Here is a 24,487-nt window from a genome sequence, read left to right as displayed (position 1 = left end):
GCTAAAAGCTGGGTTTAAAGTGTATTTTGAAGGAGACAGTTGCATCATTAAGAAGGCTGGTGAGATTTTAGGCACTGCTAAGTCAGAGGGAGGCTTGTTTTGGCTTAAAGCAGGTTCTCAAGTTGCAGCAGTAGTCAGTAAATCTCAGCCTGCAGTGAATAACAAAGCTATACATGACAACTGTGTGCACTTATTGCATAGGAAAATGGGGCATGCTTGCTGGAAAAGTGTACTAAAAATGTCTGAATTGGCTGATGGGGGTAATTTAAAGAGTTGTAACAAGTACCTTGATTGTAATGTTTGTAAAAAGGTTAAAACCCACAGAGTCTCTTACCCCAGAAGTGACAGAGTTAGTGAGTTACCGCTACAGCTGGTTCACATGGACGTAATTGGTCCATTTGCTGTAAGCAGGGGTGGATCGCGCTTTTCACTAACAATTGTGGATGACGCCACACGTTATTCTTGGGTTTTTCCCATGAAGAACAAGGGTGACGTGTTCACTAAGTTTAAAGGCTGGGTGGCATCTGTGGAAAGATTTCTGTCCATTAAACTCAAAAGGATTCAGACGGACAGAGGTGGTGAATTTATGTCAAATGCTTTTAAAGATTGGTTACAAAAGCGTGGCATTGGGCATAGAAAAACGAACGTTTTTCCCCAGAGGAGAATGGCGTTGCAGAGCGAAAAAACAGATCTTTACAAGATATGATGTTTGCCATGCTTGATGATGCTGATTTACCCATGTCTTATTGGGGGGAGAGCATGCTCACCGCGTGTTATCTCCAAAATAGGCTCTTTCATCAAACAATAGGTACAACCCCGTACTTTAAATTGTTTCAGAAAAAACCCAAAATTGACCATTTGCATGTGTTTGGATCAAAAGCCTGGGTATTAATTCCGAAACAAATGAGGAAGAAGGGAGATCCTAAGACCAAACAGTTAGTGTTTGTGGGTTACCAGGAGCTTGGAAAAGGTTTCCGTTTTGCTGAAGGGACAAATGGCATTGTGATCTCCAGGAATGCCAGTTTTTGTGAACATAGTGGCTGGGAGAGACTACATGCCAATACTGAGGTTTGGTTTGAACCTTCCCAAGAGCTTCATGACTCTGAAGGTAAACATAGAGAATCAGAGTCTGAGGGGGAGGAAAGTTCAGATAAGAGCTCTCAAGAAAGTGGTGTTAGCCAAAGACCAGTTGCTAAGCAACAAAAGAGAGGTCGTAGTTCTGAGGAGGAAAGTGGGTCAGAAGAAAAATTTTCTCCCAGAAGGTCTAAAAGACAAAACAAAGGAGTGCCTCCGGTGCGTTTTCCCCCAGATTCTGCAAATGTGTTTAGTGTAATTGCAGAACCTAAGAGTTTTCAGGATGTGTTAAAGTTACCAAAAGAGGAGGCAGAGCGCTGGAAACAGGCAATGGAGGAAGAGATGTCCTCTCTAAATGAGCACAAAGTTTTTACACCAGTAGCAGCGCCTGAGGGGGCAAAGATTGTAGGCTGCAGGTGGGTGTACAAACCTAAACCTCTGGTGACAGGAGAGTACAAATACAAAGCTCGTTTAGTGGCTCAAGGATACTCTCAGAGGCCTGGAAAAGATTATGACGAGACTTAGGCCCGGTTAGGACATATCTAGGGTTGGAAGTGTGCTGGGCCCAAGATGGCAGCTGCCTAATTAGTCAGCAGAACAAAGTTAAACAACTACTGACTACATACAGGATGCAGGATTGCAAAGGGGCAGTGGTGCCTATGGATCCAGGTTTCATAAAAACACTTCATATAGATGAGGGTCCTGAATTTGAACATCCTGATGTATATCACTCTGTAATTGGAAGTTTATTGTATCTAGCACAGTGGTCCAGACCTGATATTAGCTACGCAGTAGGCATATTAAGTAGATTGGTCTCAAAACCCACACTAAATGCCTGGAAAGGGGTAAAACAAGTTCTGAGATATCTCAAACAGACAATTGGCTATATGTTACAATTAAATTCTTCAGAGGATGAAATGTTGAGTTGCTTCTGTGATAGTGACTGGGGAAATTTGCCGGATAGAAAATCTGTCACAGGACTAGTCATAATGGTTGGTGGAGCTTTAATCAGCTGGCGGTCACGCAAGCAAGACGTTGTAAGTGTGTCATCAACGGAATCAGAGTACGCCACATTGAGTGAATTGTGCAACGAGGTGATTTATTTCAAGCATTTGTTAACAGATTTAAATGTAAATTGTGGAGAACCAGTACAAGTTTACATTGATAATCAAGCTTGTATAACCTTAAGTAAAACAGAGGGTTTCAAATCGCGTTCCAAACATATCTCTGTAAAATACCAAAATGTACGTTGCTGTGTACAAGACAATATAATCACCTGTACTTATGTATCAAGTGAAGAAAATGTAGCAGATGTGTTAACTAAACCATTGGCAAAGATAAAGAACAAGCGAATGTGCAAGGGTTTAGGTTTGCTGGAAAAATGATCTCCTACATAGGTGTATTTGGTGTTAATTGTTCAGCAGAATCTGTGAGGGGGTGTTCAGTTTCTGTTAATTGGTTCTCGTGGGAAACTTGCAGATTCTAGCTTCAAACAATTAACTCAGGCTGGTGTCAATTTACTCTTGGCAGAAAGCCCAGGTCTGCTTGACCTAGAAACTATTCACTCTGATTGGTTAACGACCAGCACTCAACTCTGTTATCAAGGGTTTGCTAGCTCAGTTTGATGTGAGGTGTTGTTAGGAGTAGAAGTGCTGTGTATGGTTATGAGAGAGAGAGAGAGAAAGAGAGGGTTTATTTTGCTTTGATTTGTATGCAGAAACTCTGCTGGTTTTCTTTTTTCTTTTTAATAAATCCTGTAAATAGTTATTCTGAGTCTAGCTGACTTGTCATTACTGCCGCAACTAGCTTCTTCGCTGTGCAGGAAAACTCTGCTACGTTTGGGCTAAAGCCAATAGGGCTATGCCTGACACTTCAAAGTTCCATGAGTACCCACGAGGTGTAATAAAGAGCCTTTGGGGCAGGAGGAAGGAAAGGATTTGCTTGTGCTATTCCAAGTATGCAGGAGTGTCCTTATTTTCAGCTGTGAAATTTTTTCTATAACACAACAGAATTGTTTATGTGTGCACAGGCAAAATATGACTAGCACTCAGCTCAACTGCTCCTCTCCAGAACTATCCCCTAATTTGTGTATGTTCCTATCCTCGAGGATAATCCAGCATAACTGGAAATCCATTGAAATTTGCATGATTTTCTGTGTAAAATCTTTCTGAAGCACCCTTGGGACTTTCGTTTCTTTCTTCAGTAATTTATTTTTAAGAAACGTAATGGTACATCCCCCTTTGACCTTGTCACTGGATTTCTTTCCTGCCATATCCCCAGGGGCTCAGCATGGATTGCTAAAGTGCTTTCTCACAATTTATCCTTATACCAGGCCATTTGAGGCCCAGAGACGGAGACTTTCCCAGTAATCTGAATATCAGAGGGTGGATTCACATATTACCTTTTTAAAAAGTTTTATCCTAATCCCACCCCACCCCGTGTCCCTCTGAAAACACGGGGTAGAATTAAAGGAAGCACTAGGTGGGAATGTGTGCTAGGTACGAGGTCTGCATGCACAATGGGACTTTCGGCGCCCCCCCCCCCAAAACCTGTTGTGGGGGTTTCCTCAACCCTCTAGAGGAGATTTACACAACCCTTCTACATTTCTGTCATAATCTTGCAGACGGTATACAGTATTATACTGTCCCTGAGATGAAAGAGCTTCTTTTTAGAAGCCTGCTGAGCGACGCTCTGGAAATGGGCAAGAGTATACACTGCTTTTACAGCACAGTATATGAGACACAGTATATGATAAGGGACGTGGGTGACGCTGTGGGTTAAACCACAGAGCCTAGGACTTGCCGATCAGAAGGTCAGCGGTTCGAATCCCCACGATGGGGTGAGCTCCTGTTGCTTGGTCCCTGCTCCTGCCAACCTAGCAGTTTGAAAGCACGTCAAAGTGCAAGTAGATAAATAGGTACCGCTTTGGAGGGAAGGTAAACGGCGTTTCCATGCGCTGCTCTGGTTCGCCAGAAGCGGCTTAGTCATGCTGGCCACATGACCCAGAAGCTGTACGCTGGCTCCCTCGGCCAGTAAAGCGAGATGAGCACCGCAACTCCAGAGTCGTTCATGAGTGGACCTAATGGTCAGGGGTCCCTTTACCTTTACTATATGATATGCTGTGACCTAGCCCCATTTTGCCCTGGGTGGTGGTGGTGTTGTTCTTAAAACTTGTATACCGCCCTTCATCTGAAGATCCCAGAGTTGTTCACAACAGAAAAATACAAAATGAGGACACAAAATAGATGATAAAACGAACCAATAACCCTCCTCCCACAAGCACATTTAAAAAGCCATAGACTGTGATGAAAATGTCAAAACCTGAAGCGAGCCGTTTGTCTGATATAGCTTATCTCTTATATAGCTTATCTATGATGCCAGCATTTCCCACAGATACTTGTAGTGTGTCTATAAACCTAGTTCATCCAAGGCCAAACACCACATCAACACCACATCACTGGCAATGCTGATCCAGGAAAAGGATTCCTTCTGAGCAGTTGGTTGAGCAATTCTAGAGAAATTACAGTCCTCGCTTATCTGTCTTGTTAAAGACCCTGGTAAACAGAGGGATTTGAAGTGTTTTGGGAAAGGAACTTGGTGTTTTCCCTCTACGCCTCCTTTTTTTCTCTGTCTCCGGGGCTACGGGCTGTGGGATGTGGAGAATAATTTATAACAGCACAGGAAGCCTGGGTGGGGGCGGGATAAGGAGACCGAGGGGATGGGTTTTGTTTGCTTTTGAAGCAAAAACTATGATGCACAATGAAAGGAAGTGACTCGCCAAGGCTCACAGAGTGACTCAGTGGCAAAGCCAGGAAATTGGCACAGGAGGGGAGGCTCCAAGCTCCCTCCTTTTTCACTTTTGTTCTCAGAACCAGGAAATAACCCAACCACCCTTATTACCCGATTTTGAGATCCAATCAATAAACTTAGAAACCCACAGGTGCTCATTATATGTCCACCGTGAACACATTCTGGGATGGTTTTTTCCCTACCCTCAAATCTCCTGCTCCTCAAGATAAGTTGGACAAACTACCTTAGACCTCAAATTTTATTTCCTTTTATGCCAAGATTCAGTGATGGGCCGTGAAAAACCTAGAGTTGCCAGATTTCAAAAAGTAAAAGCCAGGACACCCCGAAAGTTGTTGAGATTTTTTTTTTTTAGACAAACCCTGAAAGTTGAGCTTTATTTTTACAAAAACACCAAAAAAAAAAACCCCACATCAATTCCGCCTTTGAAATCCCAGGAAAATCTGGGCGTATGGCAGGCCCAGGAAAACCAGAACAGAGGAGTGCCTTTCAGCATACGCAGAGTGCCTTCTTCTCTCAGTTACTTTAGCCCAAAAGCGCAGAGCAGGACTGGGTTGGAAGACATGGCTTCAGGACTCCTTGTGCATAACGTACAAACTTAAGCCACAGGAGGCTAATCAATCGCACGCTCTTGTCAGCGACTTCCGAGAACTGCCAAGCCAAGCCTAAGGCACTTCCTGCTGGTGGAGAAGCATAACTCGCAGGTGCCAATTCAGCCCAGGAAAGCTAGGGAGTGAACACAAACCACAACGAGAGAACCAGCCTGCCTCCCAGCCTGCTTGCCTCTCTCTGACAGGGGCCGCCTTGCGTGGCTCGGCACCACCACCAGAAGCCACACAGCAGAGCGGGAAGGCCAGGCTCTCAGGCTGCCTGCTCTCTAGGAGAGACACTCATGCTAGCAACTGAAACATAGCAGTGCCATGACATGAGATTGGCTTTCCACGTGGATCAGACAGGTTGCATGGCAAGCGCTGCATCCCACAGGCGGTCAATCCCCCGATGCCTCTGGGAAGCAGGATATAAAGGCTGTCCCTCACTATTGTTTGCTTCTAGTGTCTGGTATTCAGAGATGCTCCCTCTGCCCGTGGCCAACAGCTGTTTTTTGCTTTTTCTGTTTGGTTTCCTCAAAAAATCAAGAGCCATTCTTAGTGGACTCTCTTGGGGTCGAAACATCTATGTTCCGGCAATATATGAAGAAGCTTTTTGCCTTTATACTCGTGTGTGTGCTAAGAGTCTGGTATATGTTTCCTAATGAAGTTCTATGTACAGTAGCCATGCAAGGGACATTCCTATTTTTAACTGCCTCACATGGGAAAGCCCTCAGCCTTCTCTACCTTTAGTAAATAAATGGGTGGAGCATCCACGAAAACCCAAACTGGAGAATCTGGATTTGGGCACCAAGTTAATTCTTTCCTTTTCTCCTTTTTTCATTCCCACAATCACTTTCTTCATATTCTCTCCTTATTTGCTTCTTTATCTTTCGTGCCTTTCTGAAGTGGTAGAAAGAATTAAGTGTAGAAATCAGAGGGAATAGTCACAGATATGCCATGACCCCTGGGGTTTTTATATGTATGGGTAATGACCATATGCTTATTTGAAAGGTCATTTTAGCTTGCTGGCTAAGAAGCAGCATGGCAACATTGTTCCGAACATAGGAAATGGAACATAAGCAGCTCACATTTTAAGAGTCAGAGCATCTCAATCTATTATTTTTGTTTTATTGTATACCCATTTTGACTAACTGGTTTATTTCTTCCATTGCAAGGTGGGGGGTAGAACATTTTATGCTGTTTTCTACTGTTCTGATAACTGTATTTTAATATATATATTTTTGAAGAAAATGATAATTTTCTGTGAGTTGCCCACAGAACATAGGTTATTTGGAGGCAGTATACCTTTGAATGCCAGGTGCTGGGGATGAACAAGAGGGGTTGGCCAGTGCCTTCAAACACTCCTTGCCAGAGCACAGAGGCCTGGCTACTGCTGCAAACAGCTTGTGGGACTAGATACACCTTGCTCTCAGTGAGACAAGAACATTTATTACATGCTTAATCCTCACTGTGCCCACAGACATTGTAGGGTAAAATCCAAGGTAAAATCCAAATTGTTGCCATTCTCTGAAATACTCCCTTAGAGTGTCTTTTTCTTTGGCAATCACTCGTAGCCGAGCAAGATTGTCTTCCATGAACACAGTTTTAATAGTGAGTCTGTAAGTGACTGTGGAGGCCAATTCTGGATCCACATGTACATATACATATACATATACAGTGGGGACATAGGTTTCCGGGTGGGAGTTGATCACGGTGTGGATTTGCCAAGCGTGCCTTCCTCCCTTTGCCAAGTGTGTTTCTCCCTTTCATCCTGTGTTTTCATCCTGTGTTTGAGCGTCTTCAAAGCGCAGGCCAGTGTTTCCCAGTTGTCGGTGTTTGTACTACTTTTTTTTTTTAGATTTGCCTTGACAGAGTCTTTAAACCTCTTTTGTTGACCACCAGCATTATGCTTTCCATTTTTAAGTTCGGAATAGAGTAGTTGCTTTGGAAGATGATAATCAGGCATCCGAACAACATGACCAGTCCAACGAAGTTGATGTTGAAGAATCCTTGCTTCCACACTGATAATCTTTGCTTCTTCCAGTATGCTGGCATTAATTTGCATGTCTTCCCAAGTGATGTGTAAAAATTTTCGGAGACATCATTGATGGAATCTTTCGAGGAGTTGGCGATGGCGGTTATATGTAGTCCATGTTTCACAAGCATACAGCTATGTATGGCAGCTGATTTCAGTTAATAGAGAACAATGGTATGAATGCTTACCATCAGTAAAATGTTCGGGTGGTTGAACTGTGGGCTCATCCAGACTCCCTTTCGCACCGTGCTTTTCAGGCATGTCTGCACTTTAAAGCTTTTTTAAAATTTCCCTGGGAAAACCCACATTTTACCATTGAATGGGAGCAAACAGCAATGCATGGAAAACCCAACTGCTGTTTGCACAAATTCACCAGTAAAATGCGGGCTTTCCCGGGAAAAACTCCGGGACCAAAACAAATAACAAAACTGCTCATAGACAGGGCTTTAAAGGCTGAATTTTGTGCCTAGAAACACGGCACAAAAGGAATACTGGATGAGCCTTTCTAGGGTAGTTGGTTGACAGTAGGTATTCCAGTGGACCAATCCAGTGTGCTCTGGGATTTTTATTTTTATTCTTAACTTCAGCAAACGTAGCGAAGCCAAACTGATGGGTCAGCAGGCCCCAACCCTGGCTTGTAGAAGGCCTGGAAGAGGAGGTCCGTGGGTTGGGTGCAACATGCCTGGATAGCTCAGTTGGCTAGAGAGTGGTGCTGATAATGCCAAGGTTGCAGGTTTGATCCCTGCATGGGACAGCCGCATATTCTTGCATTGCAGGGGGATGGACTAGATGATCCCGGATCTAGTAGGCTGTAGAGGAACCGAAGGTGTTTTGTGTCTTGCAGCAAGCGGATGATAAGAGACAACACCTTGCGAAAGCATTCAGAAAACTTTTTGATTCCAGCTCAGGGCGTAGGATTATGGAAAGCTGTGACTTCGCAAAGGAAGGAGCACTCTGGACATGCTCAGTAACACTTACTTTCCTTCACATGCGCCAGAGCTCAGCTCAGTACTGAGAAGGAAATTCTGGGGTGGAGGTCACGACAATCTGAGTCCTGACCTCAGCAGTTGGATCTGCTTGGGGAGGTGACCACCTAGGAGCGCAGGGCAACGAGGTCTACAATCTCTGGGGGTCACTCATAGGAGAATAAGCACCATTGGACAACTTTCCAAGAAGGAAGGAACGCAGGAGGGAGGCTGCCTTGCAACAGGTCAGCCAGTGGTTCCCTCCAGCTGACCATTGCCGTGCGTAATGCGTGCGCCCTGTCTGGCCGCGGCTCCCCCGGGGTTCAGCCCGGAGCCCTACCGCAGCTGGAGGCAGCGATGCTTCCGAATACCCGTTGCTGGAAGCCACCGGGGGCCTCTGGTGCGGATGGCCTGCTCGCGGGGTCCCCACCCTGGGCTCCCGGTTGGCCACGGGTGCTGGTTTGACCGGCCGGTTGTCGGGGCGGGGGTCTACCTAGAAATGCCGGAGACTGAATCCGGGGGCTTTTGCGCGCGAAGCCCCGGGGCGAGGGCCCTTCCCCTCCCAGGATCCGCGCAGAGCCTGGCGCCGGCGAGGAGAGTGGCGTCCGCGGGACTGCCCCGGTTGCGCGTGGCGCGGGCGCCGCCTCGCTCTCCGCCCCGCGCCGCCCTTGGAGAATCCGGCGCCGGGGTTTGCAGTCGCCAGCTCCGCCCCGCCCCGCCCCTCCGGAGCCGCTCCGCTTTGTGCGGATTCGCGGGAAGATCCGGAGCCCCGCCGGCCGCCCCGGCAGACTCCGGGCCACTCGGGAGCGACTTCGAGGGCGCTTTTCCTCCTCGGTGCGCGCTTCCCCCCACCCCGGATCTTTCATGCCGGCCCCGGCCTTCGCGGCGCCTCGCTTCCTCGCGCTGCCGCCGGGTCGCCCGCGCGCCGCCGAGGCGGACATGCATTTCTCCTTCAGCGAAGAGGACATTAAGCGGCACCGGCTGCTGCCCAAGTCGGTGAGGTGGGTGCCTTGCTCGGGCTCGGCCCCGATCGCGGGGAGGGGGCGACTAAAGTTTTCCCCGCGAGTGGCGCGCACTCCAGAGACTTGCTCCGGCTCCCGAGCGATGGCAAGCCCCGGATCCTCTAGTCGGGGACAGGGGACATTTCCTGACCCTCCCTCGGGGTGGGGATCCTAGAAGTGTCCAAGAGTTGGGACCGCTTAGCGTGGAGTGGCAACCTCCCCTGAGCACACCTCTGTAGCACCTTGGCACCTCTGTAGCAAAGGGAAAGTTTCCTGGAGGGGTGTGACTCGGCCTCCTCTCTGGCGTTGCTGTGGGCGGCGGAGGCGCATCTTTTGGGCTGGCACCCATGAACATTCCCAAGGGCAGCTGCAACCCCGCAGGCTCTGCAGCATTGGCCCGAGGGTACCTGTCAGCTCCTCTGACGCTCTGGACAATATCGCCTCTCCGGATGACGCTCTTGCATTGTTTGTGTGATTCAGGAGTTGCACTCCTTGCCCTGTGTGCCTTATCTGTGGGTTGACTGTATTGTTTGTGGCACATTATTTCCAGTGATGTGGGTCGCCGTGCTGGAAACGCAGTGTGATGAAGTGTGGAGCAAAGTGTATGAAATAAAAGGAGTATCTTTTTTGGCCAGGTCAGAGGCATGGGCATAGCCCATAGCAGCTGCCCCCATATCAAGTAAAACAATACTGTAGAAATGCTTAACTAACTGACTGATCACATCGGTTCTGCCCCCCCAATGAAAGTCCTGCCCCCCTAACAAAAATCCTGGCTGCGCCCATGGTCAGAGGGGTTGCATGCATTGTAGTGTCCTCTGTTTTGGAGCTGCCATCCCGTGCAGATCTTGCTGCTACCCACATGCATTGGAAATGAAGCCCTTTTAGGATCCTTACCAAGTGTCTCCCTGCAAGAGCCTCAATCAGTTTCCATGTGCCCATTAGAAGGAAGGGATTTGGGGACGGACACATCTGTCTGCGCTTGTGTCTGCTTCTGGTTTTGATCTTTCTCTGAGAGGTGCCACCCTTTTCCTGCACGCATGCTAGGCAGGAAATCTCCCGGCCAAGTGCAAAGGCGAAGGTCTGTCTGGCAGCGGCTGACATAAGGCAGATTCAAGTCACATCTGCCACAGGCCAGTGGGCAGCAGCCCGGCTTACACCCTCCCCTCTCCAGCCACCCAGACGCTGCACGACCCCTCCCTGTCTCTCTTTGAGGCTTTTGGGAATGTGTGTACAAAGAGCCTTGTTTTTCCTTCGGGTCTCCTTTTCAGACAGCGCTGCTGCCTTGCGTAAAAGTTAGTTTGGGACTCCAGATAGTGCGTCACCGTTGGCATTAAGTGTCTGGTGCAACTTTTGCATCGGGTGGCTGCGTGATACAGAACATCGTGATAAAACAGCCCTTGTTTCAGGGGTCATGTGAGGGCAAAGGAAGGGATCAGAATTATTGTAGCTGCGTCTGCAGCTCTGCGGAACAGGCTGAAAGTTAAACGGCCAGGAAGGCGGTGGCAGCAGCAGCAGGTTCCAATTGTGGTCCAGCGGATGAAAGAGCAGGATTCAAACCCCACCACAACCTTGGGCACCCTGGGTGGCCTTAGTCAAGTCGTCATCTCCTAGCCTCAGTTCCCCATCTGCAAAAGGGAAATTCCGGGGGCTTTCCTCATAGGGCTCACTAGGATACTATTTTCTTATCTTTATGCTGAACTGAGGCTCGCTTCTTTTATTCTTCCTCTTTGCAACTATCTTCATGGGCCAATAGGTATCCAAAGATTCTCAGGGGTGCCCCTGGAATGCAGGGAGAGTCGCCCTACAGGAGAACCTGCTAGCTTCTTCTGTCTTGTTTCTTTCAGGAGTGCGGTTAGTGGCTCTTTCAGCAAGATAATTATATCCTGGGAGGGGGACACCTTTGACGTTTTGATACCCAAAGTGGATGCCTAGCTTGCCTCTATGATTGGCTGTCCTGGCTTGCTGACTATTAGAGACTCCTATTAGACTGCTTTGGGCTCTCTCAATGCCTGCCTAGCGTGGTATCTGATGATGGGGTCTCTGTAGGCTTCATTATTGCTGCTGTGCTACTGCTGCTACTGCCACCACCACAACAACACAGACTTCTATTAGAGTCATGGGAGAAGCTTGGGGAATCAAACCTCTAACCTCACCAAGTCCCAATCTTCTTCTTCTTCTTCTTCTTCTTCTTAATTTTATTATTATTTGGTGCACTTTCAATTTGTATATTAGAAATATGTTGCAATGGAAAGTGTTCTGCGGCATCTGACAGGCTAATCAATATATTGCGGGTATGTTAAAGAACTCACTTTGTTTGATGCAGCAGTAACAAGGAGATTCTCAGCAAGCAGGTGTGCCTTCCAAGTATCTGGTGGTGGTCAGTTTCTATTTTTCAGGTAGAGATAGGGAGAGCAGGGCTTGATGATGACTTGAACTTTTCAAGGCAGCAAGAGAAAAGTAATACCATAGGTCAGGGGTGTCCAAACTTTTTAAAAAGAGGGCCAGATTTAACGAAGTGAACATGCGCGTGAGGGCTGACCGAAGTTGTTGAGCTTTTTTTTAGGATTGAAGTTGTTGAAATCAACTGCCCACAGGGGCCGGATTAAATTTACTCGCGGGCTTTGGACATAGATCCTTTAAAACAGGCTTCCTCAACCTTGGGCCTCCAGATGTTTTTTTGGCCTACAACTCCCATGACCCCTAGCTAGCAGGACCAGTGGCCAGGAATGATGGGAACTGTAGTCTCAAAACATCTGGAGGCCCAAGGTTGAGGAAGCCTGCTTTAAAAGGTGCTGCAATAGGTGTGCATCACATGAGAGTCTAAGGGATATTAAATCTTGCTCTTAAGCACAATCTGCTGGCAAGTTTGCATGTACAAGGCCCATTGAAGTGAATGCGAGCTGAGCCAGAGCACATAAGATGCATCAATAAGCCCATTGGTGCATCTTATGCCCAGTAACTTCCAGGGAGACCATGCCCCTTGTCTTTTGGAAAGAACAGTATCGTGTTGGTCACTGTGTAGAGGCTGACTAATCGCTAGAACTTTGTCTCGAGAGATATTCTGGGTGCTCCCATTGTAACCAAGACTTTCTTTCCAGCAAATAATTGCCTGTAACCTCCATGCTGCTAAACGTGCCCCCACAAAAGGTTTGCGTTTATTTTTGCATTGTGAAGCGTATTAATGCCCCCCATGTGATGGTAAAATAAATTCTATAAAGCCAGAGTTCTCAGATTCGCGTTCTGTAGGGAACAAGTCCCATTGCGCTCCTGCATGGGACTGGATTCTCTCCAAGACTGTGCTGCGTAGGGAGCTCTAATGGAATTGGGTCTCCTCTGTAGAAACTTTCTGAAATATGCCTCTGAATCTGGATCAAGTTGCTGGAGTCTCTTGTCCCTTTCCTTAACTGGCAGCTTTTCTTGGCAGCCAAATAACCAGTGTGGAGGGGAGTTGTCATTACTACATTGCATGCTCACTCTTGCCAGGACAGAAATGTCAAATGGGAAACCGGAGAAGAGTGGCTATATTTAAGCTCTGGGGAAGCGACCTGGTTTGGTACTGCTGCATCCCAATCCTCAGGGCTTCTCAGTTTCTCCAGCGGCTGGGTCAGGATCATGCTCTTGAGAGCCAAGTAATCTCTGCTGGTGTTTGTTCCTCCATGTTCTGCTCTGAGCAGATTGAGAGAGACCTAGCCTAGGATTCCTGTTAGGTTGGAGCGCGTGTGAAAGGCTTGTCTGATGCCTTGCTGCAGATGTGGGGAAAGGCTTTTGGGTTGCTGCCCCCACTGACTCCTGCCTGACCTCTGGTGTAGGCGAGAGTGTGGGTCTCGACATCCAAGCCAGCTGAGATACAGCCAAGATCCCACTTGGATTGTGCCCAAGAGTACTTATGACGCACTCAGCTGAGGCTGCTCAATTGCCTGTGGTATCCCATTAACAGGCAGGCCTGTAGCTAGACATCTGGTGATGGCCGGGCCTCAGGGTACATTGCAAGTGGTGTGGTGTGGACAGACATCGTAAGTCAGTGCAAAACCTAAGAACAATTAGAGTTAGCATAAGGATAAGCAGTAACTTTTAAGTACAGTGGTACCTCGGGTTAAGTACTTAATTCGTTCCGGAGGTCCATTCTTAACCTGAAACTGTTCTTAACCTGAAGCACCACTTTAGCTAATGGGGCCTCCCGCTGCCACGCGATTTCTGTTCTCACCCTGAAGCAAAGTTCTTAACCCGAGGTACTATTTCTGGGTTAGCGGAGTCTGTAACCTGAAGCATATGTAACCCGAGGTACCACTGTAGTGTGAGAGAGGCATCACCTCTCGTAGTCAACATGCACCAGCCTCTTTGGTCCCACTGTTGTCTCTGATCAAGTAGTAAGCCTGTTTACTGCGGCAGAAGACGTAGAAGAGTTTGGATTTCATAACCCGCTTTATCACTACCCGAAGGAGTCTCAAAGCGGCTAACATTCTCCTTTCCCTTCCTCCCCCACAACAAACACTCTGTGAGGTGAGTGAGGCTGAGAGACTTCAAAGAAGCGTGACTAGCCCAAGGTCACCCAGCAGCTGCAGGTGGAGGAGCGGGGAAGCGAACCTGATTCACCAGATTACGAGTCTACCACTCTTAACCACTACACCACACTGATAAGTATTCTTGCCATGAGCAGCAATTCATCTTTCAAACCAGCCTCAGCTATGTTGAAACAGCTACAATCTCCATCCTTAAGTTATTATATTGAGCAGACAGAACATTGGAAAGTGGGGGGCAACTCACTGAGCAGTTGGGGAGAATTCTACCTATAGGATGTGATTTCCTTCTGTCTCCATAAGCAACAAGGTTAGAGACTTTTACTTTTGCATTGGGGCTGATAGGAGGTGGACTCCAACAATACCGGGAGTGCTACAGGTTGCCCATCGCTGAATTAGACAACAGAGCAGTGAAGGTAAAATTCACCTTTGCATGATAGGCTAGTTTCTACACAGGCTCTCAACACCCTCCTCGCTGTCCTCCAGCTAGGCAAGCAAACGGCATTATTGGAGTTCAATGACATATTCAGCCAGGCAAAAGTACTCAAGAAGAATGCAAAACAGGGAAGGTGAGAGGTGTGCCCTGGGTGGAGTCACAAAGGACCGAGGGTCTGGCAGGTGGGTGGGTATTCAGCTTCCAGGCCAGAGTTTTCCCCACACTAGCCTAGCTGTAATGGGTCCACTAGACCCCCAGTTGAAGACGAGCAGTTTAACTCAGAATAAGACAGTTTCGAAAGTGAGTGGCAGTGGGGAGGTATGCAGCTTGCCCTCCACATTGCAGCTTAAAATCTTAAGCATAGGGTGAGCTCCCATTGCTCTGTCCCAGCTTCCAAACTTCTGACAATCCATTCTTAATGATGAGATAGAGATCTGTTATCTGGCGTCCGGTGCTGCAGCTGACCCATAGAAAGCTAGCTGTGGAAGTTAGACCTTGTAAATCCAGACTTCCTTTTGCACCACACTTTCCAGGCTTTAAAGCTCCGTGTCCGAGCAGTTGTGGATTATTATTTTTTTTGGGGGGGGGGTCCTGGCATTTCCCCCAGGAAAATCCACATTTGACTGTTAAATTGGAGCAAACAGCAATCTGCAGAAAACCCAATTGCAATTTGTTCCAATTCAGCAGTAAAACGCATGTTTTCTAGGGGAAAGTGCCGGGACAACATACACATACACCCTGCCCTCTGACGTGGAGCTCCCGACCTGTGCTTTGAAACACAGCACAAAAGGAAGTTTGGATTAACCCCAAGACACTTGTCTTGCATACACCAATGGTCTGTTTTGGGTCACAGGGAGAAGAATGTAGGCCCTTTGACCAAGGAATCTCATTTCTTTCTTCTTTCAGCTCCACTTAGGGTTTTTCTTTCAGCCTGTCTTCTTTCAACAGACAGGATTGCTTCAAGCTTACTGATCAAACACAAAGGCTGAAAAGGAGCCAGTATTCTATCCCTCTTTGGGTGGTTTTGCTCCAGCATTAGTTCCTTGTTATGTGTGAACTTTCCCCCTTTCTACATTGCAGTGACTTGGTTGCACTAGAGTCCTTTATTTGAATTCGAACAGACCCGTCTCCCAACCTGTTTGTCACACAGTTTCAATGGAGATTTGTCCTTTTGCTGCTGCTTCTTTGGTGATCACTTGTAGCCGAGTAAAATTGTCTTCCATGAACATGGTCTTAGCAGTGAGTCCGTAAGTGACTGTGGAGGCCAGTTCTGGATCCACACGTCCTTCCACAGTGGGGATATTAGTGTCCGGGCGGGAGTTGATCACGGTGAGGATTTGCCAAACATGCCTTCCTCTTAGCATGTTTCTCCCTTTCGTCCTGAGTTTGGGCTTCTTCAAAGTCCATGACACCTTTGGTCAAGGCTGTTCTGCACTTGGAGCACTCTCAGCCCAATCTCCAGTCCTGCAAGGTCTCTTAAAACAGGACAATGGTTCTTCCCTTTAATTAACCCCAGGGGTGTTAATCTGTCTTAAACAGGAAGCCGGCAGAAATCTAGCCATCCCTTGGTGAGAGATTGTTTAGTTGCAAAGGATGTCCAGTACATGCATTGCAGAGTGCTCATTAGCTGGCATTTGAGCACCTGGCTGGGCCATATGTAACAAGAAGTGTGCAGTTTTGTTTATGCTCCTGGATATATGGGCTTCTGTTCAGCCAAGTATGTGTTCCACAAATCCAGCACCTATTGACCCATCTCATGCATCGGCACGTATTCTTGACACAAGCACTATTCTAGTCTTAAATGCACACTCATTCACACTGACAGCAAGAAACATATTATTCTACCCAAGCCTTCAAAGGCCAGAATGTTGCCTTTACTTTGTCTGTATACATTTACCTGACTTTTTCACCTGCCTTAATTGATGGTTTGCTGTTGGGGATGTTCTCTAAGGGACGCGGGTGGCGTTGTGGGTTAAAGTTTAAACCACTGAGCCTCTTGGGCTCGCCGATTGGAAGGTTGGTGGTTCGAATCCCCGCAATGGGGTGAGCTCCCGTTGCTCGGTCCCTGCTCCTGCCAACCTAGCAGTTCAAAAGCACGTCAGAGTGCAAGTAGATAAATAGGTACCGCTCCGACGGGAAGGTAAACGGCGTTTCCATGCGCTGCTCTGGTTTGCCATAAGTGGCTTAGTCATGCTGTCCACATGACCCGGAAGCTGTACGCCGGCTCCCTCGGCCAGTAAAGCGAGATGAGTGCCGCAACCCCAGAGTCGGCCATGACTGGACCTAATGGTCAGGGGTACTTTTACCTTTATCTTTATGTTCTCTACAGGTAACTTTCTCTCTGAATTGCAGTGGCTTCAATGCTAGGGAGTTGTTCGTAATGGAAGCTGTTATTGTTCTGTCTGATTTTCATAGGAGAGCTGCCTGCTGAACTATCAGCTCTCATTAGCACATTCTGGACTGAGTGAGAAAGCAGAACCCAGTTTGCATCACAAGGGAGGCCCCATGGGAGCCAGGAGTGGCACAACAGTGGAGGGACTTGGTTCCTTGATTGCTCTCTAAGGGAGAAGCAGGGCATCAGAGTACCTGTTTACCTTCACATTCATCTACTTGTGGCTCCAGCTCCAAAGCATTCTGCAAATATTGTCACATTGAGCCGCAACAGAAAAGTCAAGGAGAGTTGCCCACATTCTCAGCGAGTAAAATGAAAGAATGCTTAGCATTGCTATCACACTTCTGCATATCCAAAGTACTTTGTGTGCTCTTATATTGTCGTAAATCATAGAACTGTAGAGTTAAAAGGGACCCTGGGTCATCTAGTCCAACCCCCCGCAATGCAGGAATCTCAGCTAAAGCATCCATGACAGATGGCCATCCAAACTCTGCTTTAAAACCTGCAATGAAGGATGCTTAGTTGAGATCTCTTTTCTTGTAACTTGGTCATGGATTCAGGTCCTACCCTCCGGAGCAGGAAAAAAGAAGCTTGCTCCATCTTCTGTGTGACAGTATTTGAAGATGGCTATCGTACCCCCTCTCAGTCCCCTCTTTTCCAGGCTAAATGTACCCCACTCCTTCAACAGTTCCTCATAAGGCTTGGTTTCCAGACCCTTGATCAGCTTAGTTCCCCTCCTCTGCACACATTCCAGCTTGTCAATACAGTGGTACCTCGGGTTACATACGCTTCAGGTTACAGACTCCGCTAACCCAGAAATAGTACCTCGGGTTAAGAACTTTGCTTCAGGATGAGAACAGAAATTGCCTGGTGGCGGCACGGCAGCAGCGGGAGGCCCCATTAGCTAAAGTGGTGTTTCAGGTTAAGAATAGTTTCAGGTTAAGAACGGATCTCCGGAACGAATTAAGTTCTTAACCTGAGGTACCACTGTATCTTTCTTAAATTGCAATGGCCAGAACTGGACACAGAACTCCCAGGTGTGGTCTGACCAAGTGGTACTATTACTTCTCTTGATCTGGACTCTGGGCTCCTGTTGATGCAGTCTAGCATAGCATTAGCTTTTTTTGCTGCTGCAACACACTGTTGACTCATTACAACAACCCTATAAGGTAGGCATGATGAGTAGGCTAACAAATTTGTTGTTGTTGTTGTTGTTGTTGTTGTTGTTGTTCTTCTTCTTCTTCTTCTTCTTCTTCTTCTTCTTCTTCTTCTTCTTCTTCTTCACCATATAGCAGATGAGAGCCCTGAGTTTGGAGTGTAGTGGGCTTGCAGAGGGATGCTTAGTGAGTTCAGGGCAGAGGAGAGATTTGAAATGGAAATTTGACTGATTTGTAGCTTGGTCTCTGAACAACTGGAAGATATTAAGAATGTGTGGGTGCTCTCCCTTAGGCTTTCCAGATGATTATGAAATGTACCTTCCTTCATCCCTATTCATTATGACCGTGCTGACTTGTATTGATGGGAGTTATAGTCCAGAACATCTGAAGGGGACCAGGTTGGGGAAACTGGATTTAGGAGAGTTTGTGACACTTTGAGAATGTGTTTCCACCAGCTGTGCCCCCTCCTTTTCTTGATCACTAGGAGGCTCCTCCAAACCCCCCCCCCCCTTCTTGCCTGGCCGGCTGTACCAAGGTAACGTCCAACTTGGTGCCCTAACCTTAAATGAACTCTCTGGGTAAAGAGCTTCTGCGCACCACAAACCTTCCAAAGGAATAACCACACCCAATACTAATTGGAAACAGAGGCAACTGCAGATTTTGCCAGCATGAGTCTCTGCTTCGCTCAGCTTAGTGTTTCCAGCATGTGCCCTCCATAATAATAAATACACTACACTGGGGTTGCCAACCATTTTCAGGGGCCTGTGGGGAATATTTGCAAATGCCACAGCCAAGCACACGCAGCAACCTATTCTGCTGGCTGCTGCAACCTAATTTTGGGAGGCAGATAGGGTCATGTGGGTGCCCACAGATGCAACATTGCAATCCTTGCACTACATCCTCACATGCCTGCAAACTTCTCAGGGGAACATCTCACAAGCTGCCTCGCAGTGGTGTTTTTATAAAGGTGTATGCATCCCAAGCAAACCAGGCCGATGATGCCAGGATGCTGCGCTTGAGTATAATGACCATATAAAGGCAAGTGGGAATGCTATTTAGCAACAACATGGGCAACAACAAAAAGCCCACATTGACCCTGAAGGGGCATGCGGGGGATTGTGGCATCTAGGAGAACCTGCCGCTACACCTGCTGCCCCTACTTTACATGTGTGGTTTTATTTAATTTTTTAAATATAATTTTCATTTATATGTATTACAACAATTATTCAATCTTAATTTTAACATTTCAAACTCCGACGCCCTTCCCCCTCCCCTTTCTGTGGTTCTTTACATTTCTTTTCACCTTCCTACATACTCCAAATGATCTCAACATATTCTTTTATATATCCATTCCCATATATATCCCGTGTATATTTTGAAACTTCAGGTTTTTACATCAATCCTACTAATGTCTTAATCCGTTTACAGTTTGTTTGTAAATACTCAATAAACCATTTACATTCCTTTTTTAAAAAAATAAATAAATTGTTATCCTGATTTCTTATTCCCCAGATAAGTTTTGCCATTTCTGTGGAACAACAATAATTTTATTATTTATACCCCACCCATCACCCATTTATACCCCAAGCCACTCTGGGCGGCTTACAGCACATCAAAAATCGTAAAACATCAAACATTAAAAACTTCCCTAAACAGGATTGCCTTCAGATGTCTTCTAAAACTCAGATAGTTGTTTATTTCCTTGACATCTGAAGGGAGGGCATTCCACAGGGCAGGCGCCACCACCGAGAAGGCCCTCTGCCTGGTTCCTCTCAGTGATAGAACCGCCAGAAGGCCCTCAGGGCTGGACCTGTAGCCCATTAACTTCTATATCCATTCTTCTCTCATCGGGACTTCTTCTTCCTTCCATTTTTGGGCAAATAACATTCTTGCAGCTGGGTTGCAGCCTCTACATTACATGTGTAGCTTCCATCTGCCAACACCACACATTGCTAGCATAAGCTGGAGGCTGCATACATGTTAGGCCGTTTTAAAATGCTACCCTGCACACGGCCAGGGTAATATTTAAATAGTTCCTCTACCAAGTTCAGCTGTTGGCCCATATATGCCATTACAGTGGTACCTTGGTTCTCAAACTTAATCCGTTCTGGAAGTCCGTTCCTAAACCAAAGCGTTCCAAAACCAAGGCGAGCTTTCCCGTAGAAAGTAAGGCAAAATGGATTAATCCGTTCCAGACTTTTAAAAACAAACCCTAAAACAGCAATTTAACATGAATTTTACTATCTAACGAGACCAGTGATCCACAAAATGAAAGCAATAAAGAATGTACTGCAGTCACACATCAATCAATCAGGAGCTGAACTGGGTTCCACACAGTCACAAAAACAAAACAAAAAAGCTGCAAAAACAAAAATGCAAAATAAATAGCAAAAACAGACAGACCTTAACGTAACACTCAAAACAGAAGTGTGGCACTCAAAATGCAAGTGTAACATTTAAAACAGAGCATGTTCAGCTTCCGAAAAACGTTTGCAAACCAGAACACTTACTTCCAGGTTTGCAGTGTTTGGGTTCCAAGTTGTTTGAGTACCAAGGCGTTTGAGAACCAAGGTACCACTGTACTGTCTACAAAATGACTGTTGACAGAGCTTCAGGATCTTAACACCTGGGCTCAGGGCGGCTAACACCAATAAAAGCACAGTAAAATCATAATGGGGGGGGGCAATTTAAAATGCAGGTTAAAATGCAATTTAAAATACAGCCTCATTTTAAAAGTAGCCAATAAATCAAGACCATATGGGTAGGGAAGCATAAGGATCAGACTGAGTCCAAAGCAAAGGCCAGGCGGAACAGCTCTGTCTTGCAGGCTCTGCGGAAAGATGTCAAGTCCCACAGGGCCCTAGTCTCTTGTGACAGAGCGTCTCACCAAGTCGGGGCCAGTACTGAAAAAGCCCTGGCCCTAGTTGAGACCAATCTAACCACCTTGTGACCTGGGACCTCCAACTTGTTGTCATTTGTGGACCTTAAGGTCCTCCGCAGGGCATACCAGGAGAGGTGGTCCCGTAGGTACCTGCGTCCTAGGCCGCTGTTTATCTACAGAGGTGAACAAGATAATGAAGCATACACCATACACATACAGTTCCCTGTGGACATTCTTCAGGATCCACATTTCTGTTGTTTATTATCAGCAGCATATGATTTTGAAATATGGAAGAGGGTAAATGGCTGGAAACGTATAAATGAGAGAATGGGGAAAGTAGGGAATGTTGAAGCAAAACACAACCAGATACTTCCTAATCCCTAACATTTTTCACCTGGGCACAGCACTCTTCCCCAATTCCCCTTTTCTGATTGCCAAGCAAGGTTCATTAGCAATCTGTCCAAACAATCATTTTAAATTTAAGAATGTTTGCCGATTATTTGATTTATAAAATTTATAAACTGCTTTTCACCTCAATGTGATCCCAGAGTAGTGTCCAACACAAAAATAACAATGAAATAAAAAATAGGTCAAAATAGCAGTAGTAGTGCACAGAGACCTAAATGAATCAAGCCACTCAGAGACTCGAAGAAACATTGTGTTTTGATTAAGCCCATCAGTGATGTCGTTGTCATGACTGTTTCCAGGGGGAAGGAGTGCCACAGTTGGCACAACTATGACTTGAGAAAGCCCTGTCCAGTCCCGTGTTGCCATGCATCAAGTGACATTTCCCAGTGGTGGAAGAAGAAGAGCCCCCTCAACTAATCTGACTGTTGGGGCTGACAGTCCATCAAGTACCTAGTTTGCACCTTGTTCAGGGGGTTTGTATTAACAGACCTATAGTTTAGAAAGGGACGCGAGTGGCGCTGTGGGTTAAACCACTGAGCCTAGGGCTTGCCGATCAGAAGGTCGGCGGTTTGAATCCCCACAATGGGGTGAGCTCCCATTGCTCGGTCCCAGCTCCTGCCCACCTAGCAGTTCGAAAGCACGTCAAAGTGCAAGTAGATAAATAGGTACCGCTCCGGCGGGAAGGTAAACGGCGTTTGCGTGAGCTGCTCTGGTTTGTCAGAAGCGGCTTAGTCATGCTGGCCACATGACCCAGAAGCTGTCTGCGGACAAACGTCGGCTCCCTCGGCCAGTAAAGCGAGATGAGCGCCGCAACCCCAGAGTCATCCGTGACTGGACCTAAAGGTCAGGGGTACCTTTACCTTTACTTTTAGCTAGTTTAGATCCTGCAAAATAGGTGCTACATGTCATCACACTGAAGCAGCAGGCAATCTGGTAGCAGCATCTTTTCCTAGTTCATCTTCAAGGGTAGCCCACATTGAGTGCATTGCAGTAATCAAGGCGGGAGGTGAATAGAGTTTTTTTTTTTTAAATCAATTTTCAGACACAAAAGAATGAAAAAATTCTTTCCCAAGTCAGTGTTGGCCGTGGCTGAGGTGTGAAACCCACATGTCCTCAGCACCAGAAGAGAAAAATGCAATGTCTCCTGGGTGTGATGTGTGTCTTGCACACTTCTCTGTACAGTGTAGTGTCAGAAAATGCTTCCTCAGTCTCATCTACCTGATAACCTGTTGTCACTGGTGTGTCACTTGCTTGTCAGTGTAAGTTATTGCCCTTTTCCCCTCATCTGTCTGTGCACTGATAAGGCCCCCATCACCTTCTTTGCTCTTACGTTGACATGGTGTCTCCTTAGTCTTATCTGCTTCCATTTCCTCCCCTGTGGGAATGACGTAGGCAGCTCTTGGCATCTGCGCCTTAGCATTCTGACTTAAGTCGGCAACAAAAGCACGTACTCACAACAGCCATGTCTGTGTTTCAGCAGAAATCCCTTGCGCAGTGTGCACAGAAGTAGCCAAGTTGGGTCTCCTCCAATTGCTGCCAAAAGGTTAAAGCAAACAGTTCAAAACAGAAGAAAAGTGCTCTATAGTTAAATGGAGATTGGCCTGAAATAAGAGTACCTGTGGAATTTTTAATTTAAATTAAAAACAAAACAAAAACAGTTCTGTTCTTGGGTGGAATGAAATTGGGCTAGTACCAGAGGTTGCCATCGCTGGGCACTTGCCAAGGTGCCCACTCCACCGGGGGGCTGAGCAACAGCCTCTGCTTCTGTTGCCCCATTCCTCTTGGGCACCAGTGCAAACTGGGTCCAGAGGAAGAGAGGGTAAGCAAATGGGCACTGGCAACAGCAGCATGAAAGAGGTGAGCCCCTGTGGGGAGGGTTTCTACAGAGGGCACCTTGCCCAAGACGCTCCCCCCCCCCCGCCTCCAAAAATAAAACCCAACCCCTGGAGCTATCACTGGAATGAGGCACACATTCTTTCTCACCCTTCTGCTTGCACTGTGCCAGTTTGTCACACTCTGTGCAAAGCTCTTCCGTTCTCCAAGGAAAATCCAAACAGAATGAATGGAAAGCACGAGCTACAGTTTGTTTGATCCTTTTCCAGGCAAGTCGTACAAAAGGCTTGCTTCAATTAGGAACCTCTTATCTGCCCATGAGTCAGACAGACGTTTAAAGCGTCAGACTGCATTCCTAGAACTCCTTACCCTTTGAAGACAATCTAAAATCCCCAGGCTCAGTTCGCATCTGTGCACCTCTTCTTCCTGCACTTCGGTTCCTTTGTTTGTGAAATTAGGGTTAAATTTCTTATCAGCATGACTGCACTGGGAAGCAGGGAACTCCACCCATTAGTGTCCCACTCCTGCAGCTGATTGCTTTAAATGCTTTAAATGCGTACACTCCACCTTCTTTGGCTTGATCATCTCTCAGCCTAAGGAGAGACCCAAATCCGCTTATGCAGATTGTTGCATAATGTGTTTTGGTCTTGCAAGTCACCTCGGCCACCCACAGCCCCACCTCCGTTGAGCAGAGGCAGGGCATGCTAGAGATGCTCACAGTGGATTATACTAAGATGGATGGGGGGGGGGCGGGTATTTTCAGTTTTAAACCACTCATTAATTTCATGAAATGCTAGTTGGTTCTTTGAAACGTGCTTGTCCTCCACTGTTTGAATTTGAAGGAAACTATATTGGAGGTGTTAATGCTTGGATTGTTGACTGTTAGCTTGAACCGGTACCTTTGCCCAATATGGAAGGCATGGGGTTTTCTCCCTCTCTAGGGTTGCATAGCAACCCTGAGGAAGCCAACATATCAACCTTCTGAGGTGCGCTCTCTGTAAGAGAATAGAGGCCTCCTAGTTGCTGCCCAGCTGCTTACAACTGATCCACTCCACCAAAATAGCTCGGCTGGAGGAGAGCACATGATGATCCAGGCCTGTTTGATTCCAAGCATTGAACTGAGGGATATGTTTAAAGCTGCTGTGATTCTAGGTTAGTTTCGTGGTTCTTTCTATGATTTCTTAGCATGGTTTTTGTTGGAGCAATGAATATATGTCAGAAGTGAATCCAATAGGACTTTAACATCAAGTTGATATCACCACAGCTGCACGTTCCTTACATTTTTAAGCATCCTTTTTAGGAGTGAAGACACACACATATCCATTACGTCTTTTCCAGTATTTTATATTCAGGAATCTGCTGGTTTCCACTGGCATACATAGCCCCTGGTT

At 46.7% G+C, this 24,487-nt stretch overlaps 1 protein-coding gene across 4 annotated transcripts in view; it reads left to right on the top strand.

Moving 5' to 3' along the window:
• PDE4A (phosphodiesterase 4A) overlaps window positions 1-24,487 on the top strand; it is a 385,508-nt gene that overhangs the window by 293,721 nt on the left and 67,300 nt on the right. Inside the window, exon 1 of one of the 4 annotated variants that reach the window (XM_028712669.2) lies at window positions 9,214-9,472. The exons of the other annotated variants lie outside the window; for them this stretch is intronic. Within the exon in view, the coding sequence (XP_028568502.2) occupies window positions 9,336-9,472 (137 nt within the window). The 5' untranslated portion in view covers window positions 9,214-9,335. Of the gene's footprint in view, window positions 1-9,213; window positions 9,473-24,487 lie in introns of those variants that run through there. 4 annotated transcript variants of the gene reach the window in all.

This window comes from Podarcis muralis, chromosome 17 (assembly GCF_964188315.1).
Source record: "Podarcis muralis chromosome 17, rPodMur119.hap1.1, whole genome shotgun sequence".
Lineage (NCBI taxonomy): Eukaryota > Metazoa > Chordata > Lepidosauria > Squamata > Lacertidae > Podarcis > Podarcis muralis.
This window is presented reverse-complemented; position numbering and strand designations above follow the sequence as displayed.